The sequence below is a fragment of the Portunus trituberculatus genome, chromosome 39 (genome assembly GCF_017591435.1).
Source record: "Portunus trituberculatus isolate SZX2019 chromosome 39, ASM1759143v1, whole genome shotgun sequence".
Lineage (NCBI taxonomy): Eukaryota > Metazoa > Arthropoda > Malacostraca > Decapoda > Portunidae > Portunus > Portunus trituberculatus.
Window position 1 is genome coordinate 6,624,960 of NC_059293.1, and position 24,286 is coordinate 6,649,245.

General features: G+C 38.8%; 1 protein-coding gene across 3 annotated transcripts in view; it reads left to right on the top strand.

The window, feature by feature from the left end:
* The window catches only part of LOC123515648 (nitric oxide-associated protein 1-like), a 267,601-nt gene that overhangs the window by 28,217 nt on the left and 215,098 nt on the right, over positions 1 to 24,286 (top strand). For 2 of the 3 annotated variants that reach the window (XM_045274465.1, XM_045274466.1), the window contains exon 4: positions 23,582 to 23,800. The exons of the other annotated variant lie outside the window; for it this stretch is intronic. In XM_045274465.1, coding sequence (XP_045130400.1) covers positions 23,582 to 23,800 — 219 coding nt within the window. The remainder of the gene's footprint in view (positions 1 to 23,581; positions 23,801 to 24,286) is intronic. 3 annotated transcript variants of the gene reach the window in all.

Here is a 24,286-nt window from a genome sequence, read left to right on the forward strand (position 1 = left end):
CTTGATTTGTACATACTATAAGTGAAGGCTGGTGATGGATAACTGAGAAGAGGAGGGGAGAAGGGTGGGGAGGAGGAGGGAGGTTGCCAGAGGAAGAGTCACCATCCATGAAAACGTCTTTGTAACTTTTCTCCTGGTGTGATTCCTGTGGAATCCTCTAATGGAGGGCTGTAGCTCACTAACACTTGCACTCTCACCAGATTCCTTATTTTCATCACTAGTAAGCCTGAAAGGTGCTATTGTAAGCTTCTAAATGAAAAACTACCGACAGAATGGAGAAGAAAGTTGTTTTTTTCAAGACTGCAGTAGGACTAGGGATGCGCACTGGCATCTGGTATATTAGTATTACAGTAATACTGGTATTACCAGTAATACAGTATCAGAACGGTACAGTGGCAGCTGTGAGAAGGAAGATAACAAAGCTTTGTATACGACCAAATGTGCGGCCGTTTGATTACCAGATATTTTTACCACTAATAAGCCTTTGGTGTTAATGTAAGTTTATAAATGAAAAACTACAGATAGAATGCAGGAGAATTTTATTTTGATGACTGTGGCAGCACAAGTCACAACTGGCAGTAGGGGAAGGGGGGACATCAGGGAACCTTTGTTTACAACCATGTGTTCGAACATTCGACTATCAGGTATTTTTTCAAGTATTAAATTGAACTTTTGGATTCAAATATTGAAAACTTGAAGTATTTAGATGTTCAAGTATTGAGTCTCTACTGTAATTATGAAGGGCTAGGGTAGCCCAAACTATTTGATTAACTGAATCTGGAGATGTTCTGATAGGCAGACGGTATATATAGAACCGTGAAACTAAAATTCCAAAGGCATTCTCAGAGACTCTCCTGGCTCATGATAATCTATAATTATGAATAATTTTATCATGAGTCAGATTGGTTCCTGGGTATGGCTTCATCAGTTCTTTTTGTAAGGGAAATGCATCATCATCCACAATTACATATGGACACACTTTATCAGATAAAGGAAGAGCCTCAGGAGGTAGAAAATTCACTAAATTAATTATTGTCTGTTGTCTTTTTTAGAGAACACCTATCCCACACGGCACCATCACTGGCATAGTGGATAAGGTGGTGAGCGTGGGATCGGGCAGACGTCCACGCGTAGGTTCAAATCCCACCATGTACAGCCTTAAAACAGTTTACCATTTGTCGAGTGGTTTAAAGTTACCTACATATCACCATGATACCCAGGTTCTAGGTGGTTACACTCAAGATGAGCTGGGGCGGTGATATGGGCCTTAATATCGGTACCACTATAAATGAAATTGCCTGCGCCACTAATGGGCGGAAGCTGAACAGCGCTTCCCATACACTCTTCAAGTGTGCCTACAGGCGCTATAGGCCTTACCGTAAAAAAAAAAAAATCTTCAAACAAAAATGTATAATGAGCATCTGCCAAAGCCAACAGATTTATACTACAGTGACCTTTTGATGTTCAAGTAATCAGATCCATAATTCCCAGTTTTCTGGATGAACACTATCTTTCCATCTAAAGCACCAACACAAGAGGGGTAATTCCACATGCAAAAGAAATCTTTGGCTACACTCTTCCGCTCTTCAGGATTTCTTGGAATCGTGAGATGTTGTTTCTTCAGTGCTTGATATATGGCTGAGCAGACTTCAGGAATAAAGGTAGAAATGAGGTTCTGGCTGACTCAGAACTGATAGCTCAGGGATGACTGTGACTCTCCTGTGGATGGAAGTATAGGAGTACTGTACACTTAACCCTCGGCTATCGCGCCCAATTGGGGCCGAAATAGCAGCTATATATAAACGCGATAGCAATTGATCTTGGCGGGAAGGCGGTTTTGGCCAATGAGCGCTCAGATATCCCATGACGTCATGGCTGGGCGCGCAATAGTAGACATCTGAGGTCGCGATAATGAAATTTTAGCAGCTTTTCATGGGTGCGTAATAGCAATAAAACGCGATAGCGGAAGTCCCAATAGCCGAGGGTTGACTGTATATATATACTGTGCTTAGTAAAAGGAAACCTAACTTGGCATAAATCTATGAGATTTAATAATAAGTAAGGTACTGTAGAGCAAAACCAATACAATCTCTTATACAAAACCTATCTTTGAGAAAATACAAAAAGTAATGTTCAGACATTCAGACAAGTTGGAGGAGGAGGTGAAGAGAAACACAGGTGCAGGGAGGTGAGTTTATTCCTGATTAGTTTCGCTGGTGCTTCATCCCGTGAAGAAGCATCGGCAAAACTAGCTGGGAATAAACTCACCTCCCTGCACCTGTGTTTCTCTTCACCTGTTCCTCCAACAAAAAGTAATCATAATCTATTCAAGATAAAAAGTACTCCCATGATAATCATAATCATAAGCTCTAATAATATTATTTTTATCATGCACTTCCTGTATACATATGGAACTATTAAGTTTCACAGATTGAGCTCTAAAGTTGATTGCTTATGACATACTCTTCTGGCCCATGTTACTTTTGTACCTATCTTCATTTACAGTGCATTTGTTTTGTACAAGAGAGAGAGAGAGAGAGAGAGAGAGAGAGCATGCAAACTGTGTTATCGGAGCTTGGGGGGTATTTCTTAGCGGCGGGTTCTGCCACGGGTTCTGGGAAAATTTTTTTATATGCAATAACTTTGCTCTCAGAGGTCATAATATGTTGAAAACTACATCGTTATACTCAGAATAACAAAGAGAAATATGCTTTTATAAGGAAAAAAATCTTTTAGCATTTTTGATAGGTGTGATTTTTCCCCGCCGTAGCAGTTGGAAAGTAAATCAGCTCCCTGTACTTTAAGGGTCAAAACATAGCTCTTACCTTTAGTTAACACTTTAGGTAAAATATATTCTTGGTGGCTTGGAATAATATTAGAACAGAGCACAGTGTGGACGTCCATCTCCTATGATCTTGATCATGTGATGTATGTGTGTGTGTGTGTATTTACCTATTTACCTATTTGTGTATTACAGGGCCCGAGCTAAGCTCTCTGTGTCCTGTCTCCTTGTCCATTCCTGTCATATCTCTTTCATCTGATTGACATACACCGCATCAACGACATCACTGCTCAGTTTATTCCACTTATCAATGCTACGATGCGGGAAACTGTATTTTCTCACGTCATTTAGACAGATGTCTTTGATTAGCTTTTTTCCATGTCCTCGGAGATGATTACTTGTGGTCACCTTTATCAACTCTGTCCAGTATGTCAATCTTGTTCACCAATTTATACATAGTTATCATGTCTCCTCTTGTTCTTCTCTCTTCTAATGTGGTCAGCCCCAGCTTCCTCAGTCTTTCCTCATAGTCTAACTCCCTGAGTCCTGGTACCATCCTTGTTGCCAGCCTCTGTATCCTTTCTACCTTCTTCACATTTTTCTTCATATGCGGTGACCAGACACAAGCTGCATATTCGAACTGGAGTCTTATTAAGGTACATAATATCTTCTTCATCATTCCTTCATCCAGATAGTGTAACGCAAGGCCAATATTTTGAAGCATGTTATATGTTTTCAAAAAAATCTTGCTAATGTGTTTCTCCAGTGACAAAGTGTTTTGCACGATTACTCCTAAGTCTTTTTCCTCATTGGTCTTTAATTTTCTCATCACCCAGCCTGTAATCCCAGTTTGGTCTGTATCTACTTCTTCCCATTTTCATAACATGGGTCTTGTCTATATTAAATTCCATCTGCCACTCCTTACTCCACTCATATATTTTATCAAGATCTTCCTGTAACTTGTTACAATCTTCCACATTCCTTACTCTCTTCATAATTTTAGTATCGTCCGCAAACATATTCATGTAACTGTCAATTCCTACTGGCATATCATTAACATAAATCATAAACATGATGGGACCAAGCACTGACCCTTGTGGAACTCCACTGGTTACCTTCTTCCACTCGGACTTCCTTCCTCTCACCCCTTTTCTCATTTCTCTTCCCACTAAGTAATTTTCCATCCATTTTGCTAGTTTATAATTTACTCCTCCAATCTTCTTTAGTTTCCACATCAGTCTATTGTGTTGTACTTTATCAAAGGCCTTTCTCAAGTCCAGGTAGATAGCATCCACCCATCCCTCTCTATGTTGTAGTATGTCAGTCACTCTTGAATAAAAACATAAATTGGATACGCACGATCTTCCTTTTCTGAAACCAAACTGTCTTTCACTCAGAATGTTTTCACTTTCTAGATACTCACTCCACTTAGCTTTAACCCCTTCGCGCTGGATGTTAAAAAAGCCCGCCTGTATGATATACGGGTGATAGTGCCGCGCGCCCGAGTGCGGGAAACTCGTGCAAGCTTGTCATACTTGTCATCTTTGTGTATTATGCTGCTATTTTTTAGTCACTATATCGCCTTCGAAGAGGAAGGTGGACTCTTTTCTCTTCGGAGAAAAAAAGAGAGAGAGAGAGAGAGAGAGAGAGTGTGACATTTGCTAATATTTTAGACACAAGCGGGACGCATGTAGCTTATCTTTCAAGAGGAAGACGGGGAGGGAAGGAAGGGAGAGGGAAATGAAGGGAGGAGAGAGGGAGAGAGAGAGATTAGAAAATTTGTTGTTTTTGTATTTGTGTGTGTGTGTGTGTGTGTGTGTGTATTTACCTAGTTGTATTTACCTAGTTGTAGTTTTACAGGGCCTGGGCTTTATGCTCGTGTGGTCCCGTCTCCATATCTACACTTATCCAATTTTTCTTTAAAACTATGTACACTCTTTGCTGATACCACTTCCTCACTCAAACTGTTCCAAGTCTCAACACATCTTTATGGAAACTAAATTTTTAACATCTCTCAGACATCGTCCTTCCTTAGTTTCTTACTATGCGATCTTGTGCTTCTAAAGTCATATTCTTCTCTCAGGATCAGTTTCTCATTATCCACTTCATCCATTCCGTTAATCAATTTATAAACTTGTATCAGATCCTCTCTCTCTTCTCTGCTCCAAGGTTGGTAGATCCATTGCCTTTAGTCTCTCCTCATATGCCATCCCTTTAAATTCTGGAACCATTCTTGTAGCCATTTTTGTAGTCTCTAATTTTCTTATGTGTTTCTTTTTGGGAGTCCACACAACTCCTGCATATTCCAATCTAGGTCTTATTTTAGTACTTATCAATTTCTTCATCATTTCCTTGTCCATATAGTGAAATGCTACTCCAATATTCCTTAGCAAATTATACGTCTCTCTGAAAATTCTATCAATATGGCTAACCGGTTGATTATTTTCTTCCATTGTCACTCCCAAGTCCTTTTCCTTTTTACTTTTCTAGTTCTACTCATCTCCCATCTTATAGATTCCCACTGGTCGTCTTTCACTTTTTCCCATTTCCATGACATGGCTTTTGTCCACATTGAATTCCATCTCCCATTTTTTGCTCCATTTCCAGATCTTGTTTAAGTCTTCCTGTGTGTGTGTGTTTTCACGAATATTACAAGGCGGGATGCATGTAACTTATCTTCGAGAAAAAAGGAGATGGGGAGAGAGAGAGAGAGAGAGAGATGGGAACAGTCTATGCCATTGGGTAATTTTAGACACAAGGCGGGACGCATGTAGCTTATCTTTAGTGATTGGTGGAGACAAGGATGGTGGGAGGAGCACTAGGATTTCAAGGACAGCATACGGCGTGTGTAGTTGGTATCCAACACACTATAAGGGACAACTGAACTGAAGAAAGCTCAGAAAAGAAATATGACGTCTACGTAGGCATCACCGTATTTGCTACTGGGGCTTCATGACGCCCACATAGGCGTCACCATAGTGAAGGGGTTAATTACTTCTTCACATACCTTGCACAATATACTAGTCTATAATTTAGCAGTTCCATCCTACTACCATTCTTATATATAGGCACAATGTCAGCTCTTTTCCACTCTTTCGGGACTAATCCTGTTCGTATGAAGGTTTCCACAATATCAAATACGGGGTTCAACAATTGATCCTTTCATTTAGCAACCTCCCAGATATGCCATCAGGCCCCATTGATTTATTAATATCCAGATTGCTTATAATTTTCCTTACATCTTCCTTAGTAACCATGATGTCCTGCATTTGCTTTATTTCCGTAGGCCTTCCTCCTATAAAATGCTCCTCCTTTGTAAACACTTTGCAAAAGTTGTCGTTCAAAATTTCAGCTATATCTCCAGCATCCTCATATACTTCTTCCCCATTTTTTTACCTTTACTATTGCCTCCCTTATATTTAGTTTTCCATTTATGAATTTGTAAAACATTTTTGGGTCACTATTACAGTTTTCCACCACCCTCTATTCATATTCCTTCTGTGCTGTTGTCCTTACTTCAACATATCTATTCCTTGCTGTTTTGTAAACTTCTCTTGATAATACATCACTGTTTTTCTTAAGTTTCTTCCATGCCTTTTCTTTGTTCTTTTTTTGCTTCTTCACAATTTCTATTAAACCACTGTTTATTATTTAAAGTCCTCTTTCTTTAATATGACACAAACTTTTTCACAGCAGAGTTATACAAATCCATAAATTTATCGTATTTCAATTGCATATCCCTTTCCTGGTATACCACGGACCAGTCAATTTCATTAAAGAACTCCCTTATATGGTTATAATTTGCCCTAATATAATTTAATTTTTCCTCCCTGCGTTCCACAATCTTATTCGTGCTTAATTCCGTATCCAGCTCAAAGCTTAGGACATCATGATCGCTTCTCCCCAAGGGACATTTATGTTAAATTTCCTCTTTTAGAGAGATGCCCCTGGTAAATACCAAATCCAACCTTGCTGCAACATCTTGTCCCTTGCACCTTGTTGGTGATCTCACCCACTGTGTCATCAAGTTATTTGTTGCTACCTTTAACAATTCCTCTGCCCACTCACCACCGTTCACCAGTTCGTAGTCTTCCCACACTATTTCTTTACAATTAAAGTCTCCGACTATCATCACTCTATCCTTTCTGTGTGTGTGTGTGTGTGTGTGTGTGTGTGTGTGTGTGTGTGTGTGTGTGTGTGTGTGTGTGTGTGTGTGTGTGTATTTAACTAGTATTTACCTAGTTGCAGTTTTACAGGGCCTGGGCTTTATGCTCGTGTGGCCCCGTCTCCATATCTACACTTATCCAATTTTACTTTAAAACTATGCACACTCGTTGCAGACACTACTTCTTCATTCAAACTGTTCCACGTCTCAACACATCTTTGCAGGAAACTATACTTTTTAATATCTCTTACACATCTTCCCTTCCTCAGCTTCCTACTATGTAGCTCACTAACACTTTACCTAGTTGTACTGTACAGGGTTCGAACGGTGATCATAGTGTCCTGTCTCATGTGTCCATTATCTGATTTTTTTCCTTAAAGCTATGCACATTATGTACTGTAAGAACTTCAATATTCAATGCATTCCACTTCTCTACCATTCTGTGTGGAAAATTGTATTTTCCAATATCCTTCTCACACTGCCTATCTTAATCTTCTTTACATGGCCTCTTGTCCTTCCATCTTTTGTCACAAATTGGCACATGTGAACTTGCTTTTTAATTTTTTTTTTTTTTTTACATGTATGCAAGGTAAGAATGTTAAAAGATAGGTGCAGTTATAAGTGTATGAAAGTGTGTCTTACCTCAAGGAGTAACGGCATTACTACAATAAAGAATGCAGTGAAGCTTGCCCGTCTCAAGATCAAGATTACCAATCACGTGTTTTGTTTTGGTTCATGTGATGTATGGCAAATTTTTCCTGACTGGTGTCATTCTGTGTGAATTACCAGTAAGTATGACCTTTTATATATTGTTACCTTGAAAGAGTTGTTTTGTGGTGTAGTACCTATCATCACTTTCTTTACATATGCAAAGGTGTCTGGGATTTGATTTTAGACCATCTGTTGCCATAGACTTACCACCAACCACTACCACAATGCTGAACTTTGGCCTCATAGAACACAGACTCATTTCCTGAGACTTTTTTTTTTTTTTTTTTTTTTTTTTTTTTTTTTATGTGCATCTTATGAACCATCAAATATGGTACTTAGCACATAATTGGTGCTAGCACCTAACCCTGTGGTACACCACTAGTAACTGTGCTCTAACTTTCAGGTGTCTCTTATCATTGACCTCATTTACCTGTCTGTTAAGTGAGGAGGTAGTAGATACCTACCGAAACAATAACTTACTTCTAGAGAGATGTAATATCACTAGTTCACGGGATAATGTGAACCTTCCATTAAAGCTAGTTGTGATCTCGCTTAACATTTCCCTTTGTGTCTCACAACTCAAGGGGGCAGTCACAACCTGCCCTCTAAAGACAATTCTCCTTCTTCACATAAAACTACATGCACTTACCACACATACACCCTTCACTTGACAATTAAAATTTAAAAGAAAGATGGGAACTCCAATCAATACCTCGGAGTCCCCTTCTGGAGAGGGGACCAAAAATGTCCCCAGGTCGGATAACGACCCCAAATGCCTTGACACCTCCCTCAACTTTTTCTACATTAACTTCTGCAACATTTGCAGTCTTAGATCTAATTTTCAATCTGTATAACACCACCTCTCCTCTACTAAACCTCATTCTCTTTTCCTCACCGAAACACAGCTGTCTGAGGCAACTGACAGTAGCCCTTTCTCTGTTCCCTCCTACTTTCTCTATTCTCATTTTCATTCCAAAGTTGGATGTTGCATCTATGTACGCAATGACTTAAACTTGCTCTCGTTCCCACACTCTTGAATCTTCCAAGTTTTCCACTCTCTGGCTTCGACTTAACAGTCACTCTCAAACTAAGGTCATCTGTGCTGTTTATCTCCCCCTAACTCTTCTGACTATAGTAAATTCTTCGACTACTTAACTTCCAAAGTGGAGCACATTCTGTCCCTCTACTCTTTTGCTGAGATTTCCATTCTTGGAGATTTCAATGTTCACCACCAGCTTTGGCTTTCATCTCTCTTCACTGACCATCCTGATGAACTAGCCTTCTGCTATCCTCCATGACCTAGAGAAATTGGTGCAACACACTACTCGTATTCCTGACTGTCTTGGAGACACGCCCAACATTCTTGATCTCTTCCTCACCTCTAATCCTTCTGCTTATGCTGTCACTTTTTCATCTCCATTGGGCTCCTCTGATCACAATCTCATTTCTGTATCTCGTCCTATTTCTCCAATCCCTCCACAGGATCCCCCAAAATGAAGGTACCTCTGGCATTTTGCCTCTGCCAGTCGGGGGGGACCTGAGAAGATATTATGCTGATTTTCCCTGGAATGATTACTGCTTCCGTATCAGAGACCCATCTTTTTGTGCTGAACGAATAACAGAGGTGATAGTGTCTGGCATGGAGGCGTACATTCCTCATTCTTTTTTTCTGTCTAAACCTTATAAACCTTGGTTTAACTCAGCTTGTACTCGTGCTATACATGATAGAGAGGTTGCCCATAAAAGGTACTTGAGTCTTCCATCTCCTGTATCTCACGCACGTTATATCTCTGTCCGGAATCATGCCAAGTCTGTTCTTCAACTTGCCAAATACTCCTTCATAAGTAGAAAATGTCAAAATCTTTCAAACTCAAACTCCCCTCGAGACTTCTGGCATCTAGCCAAAACATCTCCAATAACTTCACTTCTTCATCTTTCCCTCCTTTATTTCATCCTGATGGCACCACTGCCATCTCTTCTGTCTCTAAAGCTGAACTCTTCTCTCAAACCTTTGCTCACAACTCCACCTTGGATGATTCTGGGCTTGTCCCTCCCTCTCCTCCTCCCTCTGACTATTTCATGTCTACAATTAAAATTCTTCGTAATGATGTTTTCCATGCCCTCGCTGGCCTAAACCCTCAGAAGGATTATGGTCCTGATGGGGTGCCTCCTGTTGTTCTCAAAAACTGTGCTTCTGTGCTTGCACCTTGCCTAGCCAAAGTCTTCCAACTTTGTCTATCTACTTCTAGCTTTCCTTCTTGCTGGAAGTTTGCCCACATTCAGCCTGTTCCTAAAAAGGGTGAACATTCTAACCCCTCAAACTACTGTCCTAATCTCTTGCTTGTCTAAAGTTTTTGAATCTATCCTTAGTAGGAAGATTTTCAAACATCTGTCACTTCACAATCTTCTGTTTGATTGCTTCCGTCAAGGTCGCTCTACTAGTGATCTACTGGCTTTCCTTACTGAGTCTTGGTCATCCTCTTTTGGAGATTTCGGTGAAACCTTTGCTGTAGCGTTAGACATATCAAAAGCTTTTGATAGAGTCTGGCATAAAGCTTTGATTTCAAAACTGCCCTCCTACGGCTTCTATCCTTCTCTCTGCAACTTTATCTCAAGTTTCCTTTCTGACCGCTCTATTGCTGCTGTGGTAGACGGCTACTGTTCTTCTCCTAAACCTATTAATAGTGGTGTTCCTCAGGGTTCTGTCCTGTCACCCACTCTCTTTCTATTATTCATTAATGACCTTCTTAATCAAACTTCTTGCTGTATCCACTCCTACACTGATGATACCACCTTACATATTTTCACATCCTTTCAGAGACGATCAACCCTTCAGGAAGTCAACAGATCACACAGGGACGCCACAGAACACCTGACTTCCGATCTTTCTAAGATTTCCGATTGGGGCAGAGAATATCAAGTAGTTTTCAATGTCTCAAAAAACTCAACTCCTACATCTATCGACTCAATACAACCTTCCAGATAACTATATCCTATTCTTCAATGACCCTCAGCTGTCTTCCTCTTCCACAATAAGTATCCTCGATCTGTCCTTTGCTCATAATCTTAACTGAAAACTTAACATCTTATCCTTTGCTAAAACAGCTTCTATGAAGTTAGGCATTCTGAGGCGTCTCTGCCTGTTTTTCTCGCTCCTCCAACTGCTTGCTCTGTATAAGGGTCTTATCCGCCCGTGTATGGAGTACTCTTCACATGTTTGAGGGGTTTCCAGTCACACAGTTTTACTAGATAGGGTGGAATCAAAAGCTTTTCGTCTCATCAACTCCCATCCTCTGACTAACTATCTTCAGCCTCTTTCTCACTGCCAAAATGTTGCATCTATATCTCTCTTTCATCACTCTTTTCATGCTAACTGTTCTTCTGATCTTGCTAACTGCATGGCTCCCCTCCTGCTGTGGCCTAGCTGCACAAGGCTTTCTTCTTCCTCTCATCCCTATTCTGTCCAACTCTCTACCGCAAGAGTTAACCAGTACTCTCAATCATTCATACCTTTCACTGATAGACTCTGGAACTCCCTCCTTGCATCTGTATTTCTGAACTCCTATGACTTTTCTTTTAAGAGAGAGATATCAGGACATTTGCTTTCTAATTTTGGCTGATGCTTTTACACTTTTTAGAGATCCAGCACTCAAGTGGGCCTTTTTTCTTAATCCTTTCCTTTTTTTGCCCTTGGCTGGCCCTCTTCCCTACATAAAGAAAATTCTGTCATCCATTTTAATATATTTCCCTGTATTCCTCTTATGTGTTCTATTTTCCATAGGAGTGTTCTATGTAATACTCTGTCAAAAGCATTCTTAATTAGGGATCGACCGATTATCAGCCAGGCTGATATCGGCGCTGATATTAAGCATTTTGATGCATATCGGCATCAGCCTTTTTTTGAATTTGATGGCCGATAAGAAATAAATTTAGAACTGGGTTATTTTGGCTCTGATGCAGCCGCACCTCTCTGTCTGCTGTCACTACTCTGTCTCCAGCATTGTCCCACCCACAGCACCATCTGATTGGTTACAAGCAGAGCTGCAGTAACAGCCAATGAGCAGTGAAAGCTGTGCATGCACAGTGCTTAAGAGGCTATCACATTGGCCTATGATACGCGGAATGTGAAACATCATCTCCAGATAGCTGGAACTTGACCGGGATTAACGGAGCAAAGTTGGGATGGCTTCGTATCCATTCCGGTTCTCCATATGTTATCCCATTGAAAAAAATAAACATAATATATATAATAAAAGCCTATTATTTAAACTAAAAAGAATGTACCTAAATTTTTCATATTGGAATATTAAATAATATTTCATCAACTCAGAAAAATAGAATAAATATATATCATGTTGATAGTTTGGGCTCATGGCAACCACCTCTGATTCCAAAGTTGCTGTCGCACCCATCTCAGGTCTTCTCTAGTTTCTTTTATTTACTTTTCTTCAATAAGAAGTTGAGGTATAAGCAGTTAAGGTATAAGCGGCATGGATTTGGTCCAGTTTCTTTTGACTAGGCTTGGTCTTGGTTGCTGAGCCATTTGCCTAGCATAGAAAGAATGCTGCCAGCTTATGTGTGATAATGTTCCTGGTTTATACCAAGAACCATGGCCTGCGTTCCACATATCATAGGCCAGTGTGATTACACACATGGTGGAGAACAAGGAACATAAAAGGAGTTGTGGTGTGAGTTAAAGTTTGGAGGGCAGTGGCAGTGCTGCCATCTGTCAGTACCGAGCAATTTCATACAAAACCTTTTCCATGGTAATTTATAAAGATTTCTCCTATGCTTCCCCCCACCTCCTATTCTTTCCCTCTATTTTCTCATGATAATAAACCTATAAGGCAAATCAAATATGTTTATATTTGATTATATATATATATATATATATATATATATATATATATATATATATATATATATATATATATATATATATATACACACACTGCAAATGAATACTGGCCCCAAATATCGGTTATCAGCCTCCGTGACTACTACTAATAGGTATTGGTATCGGCCCTGAAAAAACCACATCGGTCGATCTCTGTTCTTAATATCCAAATATACTGTATCAATCCAAATATCTCTCCTTTGTACTGCATCTAGTGCTCTTGTATAAAAGCCTAGTAAATTTGTTATGCATGATCTTCCTTTGTATGAAATCAAATTGGGAGTTATATATTATTTAATTTCTCTTCAGCTATTCTAACCTTTTTTCTTTAATAACAATTTACAGACCTTTCCCACAACACTAGTTAGTGACACTGGTCTTTAAATTAGGGGTTCAGTCTTTTTGCTTCCTATGTACATCAGGACTATATTTGCTCTTTTCCATTCCTTTTGTAGCTTCCCTTTCATTAACCCTTATGTTCCGGCGATTGTATATGAACGATTGCATCAATGTGTTCGTAGCAACGGCGATCGTTCCCGTAATCAAGAATTTTCGCGCCTCATGTTTGAGCTCCACGCGCAGTTTCTCGAGTCAGATGGTGAATGGAAGTATCTGGCTTCTTTTTCCACCCGTAGTGTTGCCACTAGCTCTGTTTATTTAGGGGTAACGAAGCTCTTCTCCCATTCTGAGGGCGACACTTGGCAACCCCAGCAACCCGCTGTGACGAAAGCAACCTGATAAGAGCGAAGGGACGTCTCAGTTCATAGCTCACTATGGAACAAGACAGATCATTTTTATTTAGCAGTGCTTCTGAGCCTCACTACAGTGACAGTGATTATGAGAAAGAAACTGAAGAAAGCGAAGTCAGCAGTAGTGAAGACTCGGAAAATGATTCAGAGGATCCACCTGTTTTCTCAGAACAGAGAGAAGACAGAGATAGTGGTGATGGAGAACAGACTCCAAACATCATATTGAGAACCCAGAGTGGCTCAGGGAGACGCAGGCATGCCTCTCGTGTTCTGGGAAGACGATCAAGGGGGCATGTGTGTGTGTGTGAGAGAGAGAGAGAGAGAGAGAGATGATACCTACATGTTATTTGCTTGAAACTTGATATGAAAAGGGGTGAAAGAATACTCTCTCTCTCTCTCTCTCTCTCTCTCTCTCTCTCTCTCTCTCTCTCTCTCTCTCTCTCTCTCTCTCTCTCTCTCTCTTTCTCTCTCATTGGAAGTGTACAATTTCTCTTCCAGGATGAGAGAGAGAGAGAGTGTGTGTGTGTTTGCGCGGTGTCATCGCTCACCGAGCTGTTTCTGCTTGACGGATCACACAGCGGGCGGAGGAGGAATCCTTGATAAGGCAGTAACTAAACTTTCAGAGGTCACATCGAGCTAGAAAGTACATCATTGTATTCAGAATAACAAAGAGAAAATAATTATTAGTATTCAAACAGTCTTCTGATAATTTCTAGGTTTACCATTTTTACCCGTCATGGGATATTGGAAAATAGTTTAATCACCGGAACATAAGGGTTAATGAGCTATTGATTACATACCAATTTGACTCCACCATTCTCTACATTCTCTGTGTCCATCTCCATAATCTGTCTGGCCCCATTGCTTTTCTTACATCCACCTTTTATAGTAATTCCTTAATTTTCTGTTTTTGTACCACAATGTTTCTTAATCTATCCTGTGTCACTTGATTGCTTGGCCCAATGAACTCTCCTTCTTCATTAAATACTGATATAAAGCTCTCATTCATAAATTCACTCATTTAATCCATTGTTTTATACATCCTATCTCTCTTAACCCGTCCGCTGCGGACGACGACATGGTGTCGTTGGTAAAAAATTCCGAAGACTGTGGACGACACACGTTATGCGTCGGCAAATAAAAATATTCATAGAATATTCACAATGCGTTACCGAGCTCTCAAATTTTGACAGAGTCATCCCTGAAGACTGCCCGTGCTTTGTTTATGTCCATGACCTTGGACGAGGCTTATCTCATGTCAGTCATTTACAGTAATTCACAACACAATACTCATTTGTTTCACAACACACAAGACTCATTTCACTTATCTGTTTCACAGCACTCATGTCACTCATCTGTGACAACACATCACTTATCTACCTCACTATATACGCTATCGCTCATACTATTCTGAGAGAGAGAGAAAGAGTATTACTGTCATGTGGTCATTTATCTTATTGTTTTTTATTACTTTTGCATTCGCATATAATCATTACGAACATGCCTTGACAATTTGAGGTACAAAAACATTATATACATGCAATAGACAAAGTAAAATATAAATGGTGACCAATATGGCAACATAATCAGCTGGTATTTACCGCTCACCACAGTGGGCGTAGAAAATGCCTGGCTTAGACATGTTTTGGTTTATAGCGCAAAACTTTACATATACAACAGGTACTTAGAACCTATTTTTCTTTGGTTTTGGACCACAAGGATTCCATTTCCACAATAAAAAAAAATTGCTCAAACCCTCCGCACTGGCGGTATATGTTTTGAAAAATAGTGCCACAGCGGACGGGTTAATTAACTTAGTGATGGTCTCTCTGTTTTTCATTTTTCCATTTGTATATTTATAAAAAAAGCTTGGGTTTCTCTTCACATCTCTTCACTATATCCTTTTCAAAATTTTTCTCCTCTCTTCTTATCCTAATATATTCATTATGTGCCTCTTTATACTTCTTCCTTGTTTACTTCATTTCACTGCTTTCTTAATTTTTTCCAAGCCACATCCTTACACTTTTTAGCTTTTGCACATATAGCATTATACCATGTGTGTTTGCTCTCTTTTACTCTGTATTCAAGAACATATCTCTTTATTCCCTCATTATACTTGTCTAGGAATATTTCATATTTCTGTTGGAGTGTCTTGCCTTGCATAGTTTTCTCCCTATCAATACCAACAATGCAATTGCGTAATCCTTCAAAATTTGTTTTGGTGTGATTCAATCTTTTTTGTGTGTGTCCATTAGATTTCAAAATTTTGTGATCCTCTAATTCAATTTTTAAAACCACATGATGACTTTTATGCATTGAGCTATGATATTTGATAATTGGACAAGGCTCTGTTTTTTTTTTTCTGAATACCAAATCCAGTACAGATGGTTTTTCTTCCCCTCTATATCTTGTATATTCCTTCATCCATTGGTACAATGTGTTTACCACTGCAAGTTGTAACACTTTTTCCCCTAACGTCTAGCATGACTGTTTACATCCAATTCATCTCAATTTGAATGTTTGCAGTTTAAATCTCCCACAAGTAACACTTTTCTGTCCTTCCTTAACATATTGTCCAGGCAATTTAGCACTTCCATTTGTATTTCTTTGTGTACATCAAACCTCCATATATTAGTCTTCTGTGGGACATATGTTACTATGGTACTCTTCCTTTCCCTCCTGTTGGTCCTAATTGTTATGCTTTAAACCTCTGCCAGTCCATCTCCATACTGTACATCCTTAAAAAGATATTCTCTCGATCCATTATCAATACTTCTTCTCTTTCTTTTTCCCTTCTCTATCTCTCCTCCAAACATTTTATCTCTGTTCTTTAAAATTCAGTTAGACATCTTCACTTAACTTTATTTTTGTTATATACAGTATGTACCATGTGTGTTATATATATATATATATATATATATATATATATATATATATATATATATATATATATATATATATATATATTGTGAGGGACACTGCATTATTTCCCCTTTATTTAATCATATTATATGCGTATGTGTGACGTCACCCAGCGCGGGCCCCTCGGGCTGTTCTGTTGAGCAGACAACCCGCCTCCCTCTCCCTGTTTCTCGTTGTCTGGCGAGCGAGTCAGTACCAAGGTAGTCTTCAGCTGAGGTGGACACGGACTCTCGTCGGTCTGGCACAGGGTAGGGAGATTCGTGTTGCTGGACTTCTCTAGGTGCTCACTAGTCATCGGTCTGGGAGTTGTGCCCTCCTGTTTGAGTAGCTGGCTTGTTACTTGTAGACCGTGGCTGTAGAACAGCGGGTTGTTGTTCTGAGAGAAGCGTGGCAAGTTGGCTGCACTTCTCGGGCGTTCGTCCACTCGTGGTGGCGGCGCGGATAGACGCGTTAGGGTCTCGTCTTGATTGTTGTAGGTGGCTGTAGTCACCAGTGGGGTTTGGTGGGTGGCTGTGTGCTCCCATCATCTTTTGTATAGCTTCAGTAGTACACTGTATTGTAGTGGTTGTAGCCACACATGCTAGTGAAGGCTGAGAAGCTTCATGCTGTCGGCCAGTTTATACGTGGTTCTCGTCCGTCAGATTAGTCTGTGACGAGTATCTGGACCCCTTGTATGGCTGTTGTCACCCGTAGGGGGTGTCTGGGCTTGTGTGTACACCACCAGATATGCTGTACACATCATATGTTGTAGTAGTTTTAGCTAGGGGTGTCAGTCTGACAGGTGTTAGGAAGCACTTGTCGTAGTAATAGATAGTATAGTAATATACTGCGCGTGTTGTCCCAGTCTTTGATTTATCACAGTCTGTGGGCAAGGCGTGTGGAGAGGCATTAATACTTCATAGAGAAGTGGGTGGAATTGTCCTTGTGGGCGGTTTCTCTACGGGGTATTAAAGCCTCGCCCTGTTACACATAACATCTACCATTTATAAATTCTACTTGGTTGGGTATAGGAGGAGAAGGAGTTGCTAAGGAGATTCCCTTACAGTGCGGGAAGTTATACATTGTTGGCGACCTTTAAAGAACCTGAGGGTTACGGCTGCTGTGATTTATACTAGTGGGGACTCGGTGGAGTGTTGTATTCCCCACTGTACTGACCATAAGAAAGTTGGCGACCTCACCAGGATAACACTCTAGTAAGCTGTAGCAGTTAACCGCAGCCGTGACCGTAATAATATATATATATATATATATATATATATATATATATATATATATATATATATATATATATATATATATATATATATATATATATATATATATATATATATATATATATATATATATATATATATATATATATATATATATATATATATATATATATATATATATATATATATATATATATATATATATATATATATATATATATATATATATATATATATCGCGTCAACCCTTCAGCTATCGCGTTTTATTGCTATCACGCACCCATGAAAAGCTACTAAAATTTCATTATCGCGACCTCAGATGCCTGCTATCGCGCGCCCAGCCATGACATCATGGGATATCTGAGCGCTCATTGGCCAAAACCACCTTCCCGCCAAGATTGATTCGGCTATCGCGTTTTCGGCTATGGCGCGGCTATTTCGGCCCCAATTGGGCGCGATAGCTGAGGGTTAAGTGTATGTATATATATATATATATATATATATATATATATATATATATATATATATATATATATATATACCATGTTTTTTTCCATTATATAATCTTTCACCTCAATGCTTCCTAATATAAATCTATTTGTATTTATATTCATGACTTAATATTTCTCTTCCCCTTCCCAAAAATACCATTTCCTCAGCATCATGTCTAGCACTCTCCATTAGAATTTCTTCTTGTTCTCTGTCCTTCTCTTGTTTTTTTTTTTTCCTTAGCTTCACTTCTTAGTTTTCTCTCTTTTTCCCTCTCTTCCTGATTCATATCTCTCCTTATCCAAATATTGATATACAGTGGTACCTCGACATACGAATTTAATTCGTTCCATAACGACCATTGTATATCAAATAAATCGTATATTAAATCAATTTCTCCTATAGAAATTAATGGAAATAGAATTAATTCGTTCTTTACCACCCCAAAAAATTAACATGCTTTAAATACCAACTAAATATTGATTTAATATAAGATAAATACAATGTTTATTGTATACATGATATAAATGTACTATATTGCCCAAAATAACAACTTAATGCGCAAAACTTGGGACATGTCGATAGACGTTCATCACACAAGACTCGGGGCACATCGATAGACGTTTAGGCTTTTATGTCTATATTATGGTTATTTTCTTCTCGTTTTCTTTGCCTGTGAGCTGGCAACACTTATCAGGAGTAAACATATGCTATACGTCACTGTGTCACCAACTCTCACGATGGATGGTGGGAGCGACAGTGATTTCATGGTGTCCGATTCCGCCACCTTTCTTGCGTGCCTTACTTCTACACCTCAGATCTGTTGCCATGTTGCAGGGAGACAACTTTTGAATGAGAATGGTATCAGAACAGATGACAGGAGAGAGAGAGAGAGAGAGAGAGAGAGAGAGGATACAAGAGGTCCATTTTCTATCGCTCTAGCCAAGGCCGCTGAACCCGATCGGACACAATGCCATGTATACCGATGATACCACCTCATTCAACCTGTGATATTTTGGTAACCATAGCATCTAGAGACTTCTGGTTTTTTTGCATTGCAAAGAGGAAGAGTTGCTTGTGGGCAGAACACCATTTTTACTCACTGGTTTATTGAATTTCCAGGTGTAATCAGTGTGTGAATGCAGGCTATATTGTGTTTCTCTCCAAACTTTTACTCTTGGGACCCATGATCATGAGGTCTTGGGTTCACAAAACTTAAGAAAAAATATACACTGCTGAGGAGCACAGACACATACATGCACAAAGGATGAACAGCGATGCACAATGTGGGCTGAATGTTCAGGTAGACATGGGTAGCCGAGCGATTGCTGTGCCACCTACCGATGGCTGTTTGTATCTTAAAAATATCTTCGTATTTTGAGGCGTAAATTATATGAAATTTTTCGTTGTATATAAAAAAAATTGTATGTTGGGGCGTTCATATCTCGAGGTATTACCGTATTCTGCCTTACCAGCCACCTTTCGAGACCTTGCCAATATTTCTTCTACTCCTACTGGTGATATCATTTTAACTTTTAGTGGTCTTTTAGTCCCCTTACTATATTTACCAAGTATGTATATTTCCTCTATTTCTTTTTCAAGGCTGTTTTTCATCGTAGGCCATTGAGATAATTTGTTTTACCATCTCTTTCTCATCCTCCTGCTCTGGATTTTTTTTCTCCTAGTCCACATGTAACCATACACTTCTTTTTGTCTACCGTATCTCACTAACTCTTCCTTTTCTTTGATCACTTGTATAACTGTGTCCTCTGTTTTTTCTCTTATTTGTTGCTTCACTACTGCAAAATTAACTTTTTCTTCTTCTTGCTCTTTTTCCCAGACCTTTTTCCATTTTTGCAGTTTTGTTTCACTTATTCCTTTTGCTGTCCCCCTCATTAGTGATTATCTTTTCTTGTATTCCTTGTAATACTAGTTCATAATTCTGACATTTGCCCTTAAGGTTGTTGTTCTCCCCTTTTTATTTCATTCTGAGTTTCCTTCATCTCAGTGTTCATTTTAACCGTATTTTGTGTGATCAGCTGATTCTGCTTCTCAAATACCACAGTGATCATCTCACTCAGATATCTGATTTCATTTTCCACTGTGATGATCCATATTAGTTTTTTCTTCCTTGAATCCAGAAAATTCCCTGTCCCTGCAGAATCTTGCCAACTGACATAATCCTTGGCCTGCTGCCCATGTTTACATTGGCGACAGCTCCATTTTTATTTTCCCTTTCCATACTTTTTTCAGTCTTCCCACGAAAAATTTTAAAAATTTTAAACTATCATAGGAGACAGGATCACCTGCCTAGTCCTCTCTCCTGCAATACATCACCACACCTTTTAGGCTTGGTAGTCCTGCATATATAAAAAATGTTGTTTACACATCCACTCTGTACAGTGTCATGCTCGTGTATTAACCTAGTTGTATTTACCTAGTTTTATATTACAGCATTCGAGCGGGGCTCATAATGACCTCTCTCCATATCTACATTTATTCAACTTTTCCTTAAATTTGTACACACTTGTTGTTACAATCACTTCACTCAATCCATTCCAGATGTCCACCATCTTATGTGGAAAACTGAACTTCTTAATGCTCCTCAGACACTTACTTTTCATGATCTTGGAATGTCCTCTTGTTCATCTATATCCAATCTCCATCAGTGTTACCAGGTCTTGTTTATCTCTTTTTTTTTATATGGTTTGCTAACTTATACATTGTTATTAGAACTCCTCCTTCCTGTCTATCCCTCAAACAACTCTCCTGTCTATCCCTCAAAGTTGGTAATTCCATTTCCTTCAGTCTTTCTTCATAGGGAAGATCCTTTATTTCTGGGACAATCTTTGTAGCAGTCTTTTGGATTCTTTCTACTTTCTTGATGTCTTTCTGCCTGTATGGTGACCATACCACTGGTGCATGTTCTAGTCTAGGTCTCATAGTGGTTATGATCTTTTCATCATACTCTTATCCATGTAATTGAATGTCACCTTGATATTAGTTGGTGTCATGTATGTTGAAGCGAATAACCCATTTATATGTCTTTAGTAGTCAGGGTGTCTTGTATAATCACTCCCAAGTCTTTCACTTTACTCCTTTTCATTATAATCTATTCTATTTTATATTCCCATCTTAGGTCTTCTATTACTTTTACCCATTTTCATTACATGGCATTTCCTGATATTAGATTCTTATTTCCACTTTTGACTCCAATCCCAGATCTTGTCAATATCTTTCTGCAATTCCATACAGTCACTGATATTGCTTATTATTCTCAAAAGTTTTGTATCTGCAAACAAACTTATGTAGCTATTGAAACCCTCTTGTTTATCATTGATATATGCTCAGAACATAATTGGTGCCAGCACAGAACTCTGTGGTATGCCAATGGTAACTGTGCTCCAGCTTGATGGGGTGTCTCATATCATTGTCCTCATTTCCTTATCTGTTAAATAGTCTGTTATCCAATTTAAGATATTTCCCTTTATTCCTTTCATGTGTTCTATTTTCCACAGGAGTCTTCTATGTGGTACTCTGTCAAAAGGCTTCTTAATATCTAGATAAACCATGTCAATCCATCAATCTCTGCCTGGTACTTCATCTTTTAGTGTTGAATAAAAATTTGTTATGCATGATCTTCCTTTTCTGAAACCAAATTGGGAGTTATAAATTATTTAATTTCCCTTAAGATATTTCAACCATTTTTCTTTAAAAACAATTTCACACATCTTTCCCACAATAATAGTTAGTGACACAAGTCTGTAATGTAGGGGTTCAGTCTTTTTTTTCTTTGTGTATCAGAACTATATTTGCTCTTTTCCATTTTTTTGGTACCTTCCCTTCCATTAGAGAGCTGTTGATTGCATCCCAAATTGGTTCTACCAGTTGTTCTTAACATTCTCTCAGTGTTTATCCTGACATTCCATTTGGCCCCATTGTCTTTCTTACATCCACCTTTTCTAGTAATTCACTAATTTTCTGTTTTTCACCACAATATTTCTTAATCCTTCTTATTTTGCTTGGTTGCTTGGCTCTATGAACTCTCCCTCTTCATTAGAAACTGATTTAACTCTCTCATTCATAAGTTCACTGTTCTTGCTGCTGCTGCTGCATCATTGAAGAAAAGAGGATAGTTGTCTGAAAGATTGTGTCTAATTGATAGATGGAGGAATTGAGTTTTTGAGGTATTGAACACTACTGATATTTTTCTGCCCCAATTAGAAATTTGATAGAGATCAGACATTCTGTGGCATCCCTACATCATCAGTTTACTTCCTGAAGGGTTGGTCATCTCTTAAAAGACAGGGAAATGTGTAGGATGGTATCATCAGCATGGATTATAAGTAAAGGACAGACATAAGATATTCAATGTAGAAGGGGAGACAGATGAAGTGTCATCGAAGAAGAGAGGATAGTTTTCTGGAAGGTTGTGTCAAGTTGATGGATGAAGGAATTGAGTTATTGAAGCATTGAACACTGCCAAGTTTTTTCTGCCATAATCATGAATTTTTTGAAAAATCAGAAATCAGGTGTTCTATAGCATCTCAGCATGATCTGTTGCCTTTCTGTAGGATTAGTTATCTCTGAGAAGACATAAAAAAGTGTAGAATTGTATCATAAATGTAGCAGTAGATAGAACAAGAAATTTGGATTTAGAAGATTTTTAATGAATAGAAAGAGAGTAGGTGACAGGACTGAACCCTAAGGAATACTTATGTTAATAGATTTAGGCAAAGAACATTGGCTGTCTACCACAACAGTAATAATAAAAGAGTCATAAAAGAAACTTGAGATAAAGTTGCAAAGAGAAGAAAATCAAAAGCTTTTGATACATCTAAGGTAACATTAAAAGTGTCACCAAAATCTCTAAAGGAGGATGACAAGGACTCACTAAGGAGTTAAAAGACTGCCAGTAGAGCAACCTTGATGGAAGTCACACTAGCGATCTGATAGAAGACTGTGAAGTGATAGATATTTAAGTATCTTCCTTTTGAGGATAGATTCTGAGAAACTTTAGCTAAGCAAGAAATTAAAACTATAGAATGGTAATATGAGGGATTAGAATGGTCAGCCTTTTTAGGAACAGGCTGGAGGTAGGCAAACTTCCAGCAAGAAGGAAAGATAGAAGTCAGTAGACAGAGTTTAGAGTCTGACCAGGCAAAATGCAAGCTCAGAGGCACAGTTTCTGAGAACAACAGGAGGCACCCCATCAGGTCCATAAGCCTTCCAAGGGTTTAGGCCAGCTAGGGCTTGGAAAACATAATTACAAAAAATTAAATAGTTAGTGGGGAGAAGAGAGGGAGAAACAAGCCCAGAATTATCCAAGGTAGAGTTTTTAGCAAAGATTTGAAAGAAGAGTTCAGCCAGTGGTGCTATCAGGATGAAAGAAAGGTGAGAGAGATGAAAAAGTAAAGTTATTGGAGATGTTTTTGGTCAGATACCAGAAGTCTCTATAGAAGTTGGATCTCAAAAGATTTTGACATTTTCTATTGAAGGAGTTTTGGCAAGTTTGAGAACAGACTGTACAGGTGCACATATGTCTGCCTCGTAGTCAAATTTAGCATTGCTCTACCTTAAGAAGTTGCCTAAATACAAAGTCATTGGTTAATAGAGTTATTTTAAATTTTTTGACACACATTCTTCTTTCAGGGACCTCCAGGCCAGTAATGATTGTGGGAAATAAAGTAGACCTTCTTCCATCTGATGGGAAAAACCACCACCAGAAAGTGAAGGACTCCCTCATTGCCTCTATTGAAAAAACACCCCTAAGCCAAGCCTCTATCAAACATGTGGCTTTGGTCTCTGCCCACACAGGATATGGAATTGAAAGCCTGATCACAAAAATTCAGAAATATTGGAGCACTAAAGGTTTGCAAGATCATGATATGTAATTTACTTACATGCATGAACTTCTTTCTTAGATTATACAGTATTGCATTCTTTGTTTCCTTGTCTTTGATAAGTGAGTTTGGCACTTAGTCCTAAATTCTTACTATCCAGAGTTTGGCGCTACTTTGACAAGTTTCAGTTATGTCTACCTACTGTCAGTGTTATGCATGCAGCCTCAAGACTCCAGTGAGGTCTTACATATCTTTAGCACTGATAATGTCAAACCCACCCATGGGTACACTTTGTCCACCTGAAGGAGTGAGTCCATAGTTACCACTACACTTTGTCTCTCCTGTATTGTACTGAGCTCACCATCACTCATTTCTTCCTCGACGCATGCAAAATATTGGCAAAAGGCCAACATTCCACCATTAAGTCTACAGCTTTTGTGAAACTAAAATTATGAAAGAAATTCTGTGTTTTCATAATTTGTTTAGGTTTGGCTGTTGCAAGCAATGCTGCTTG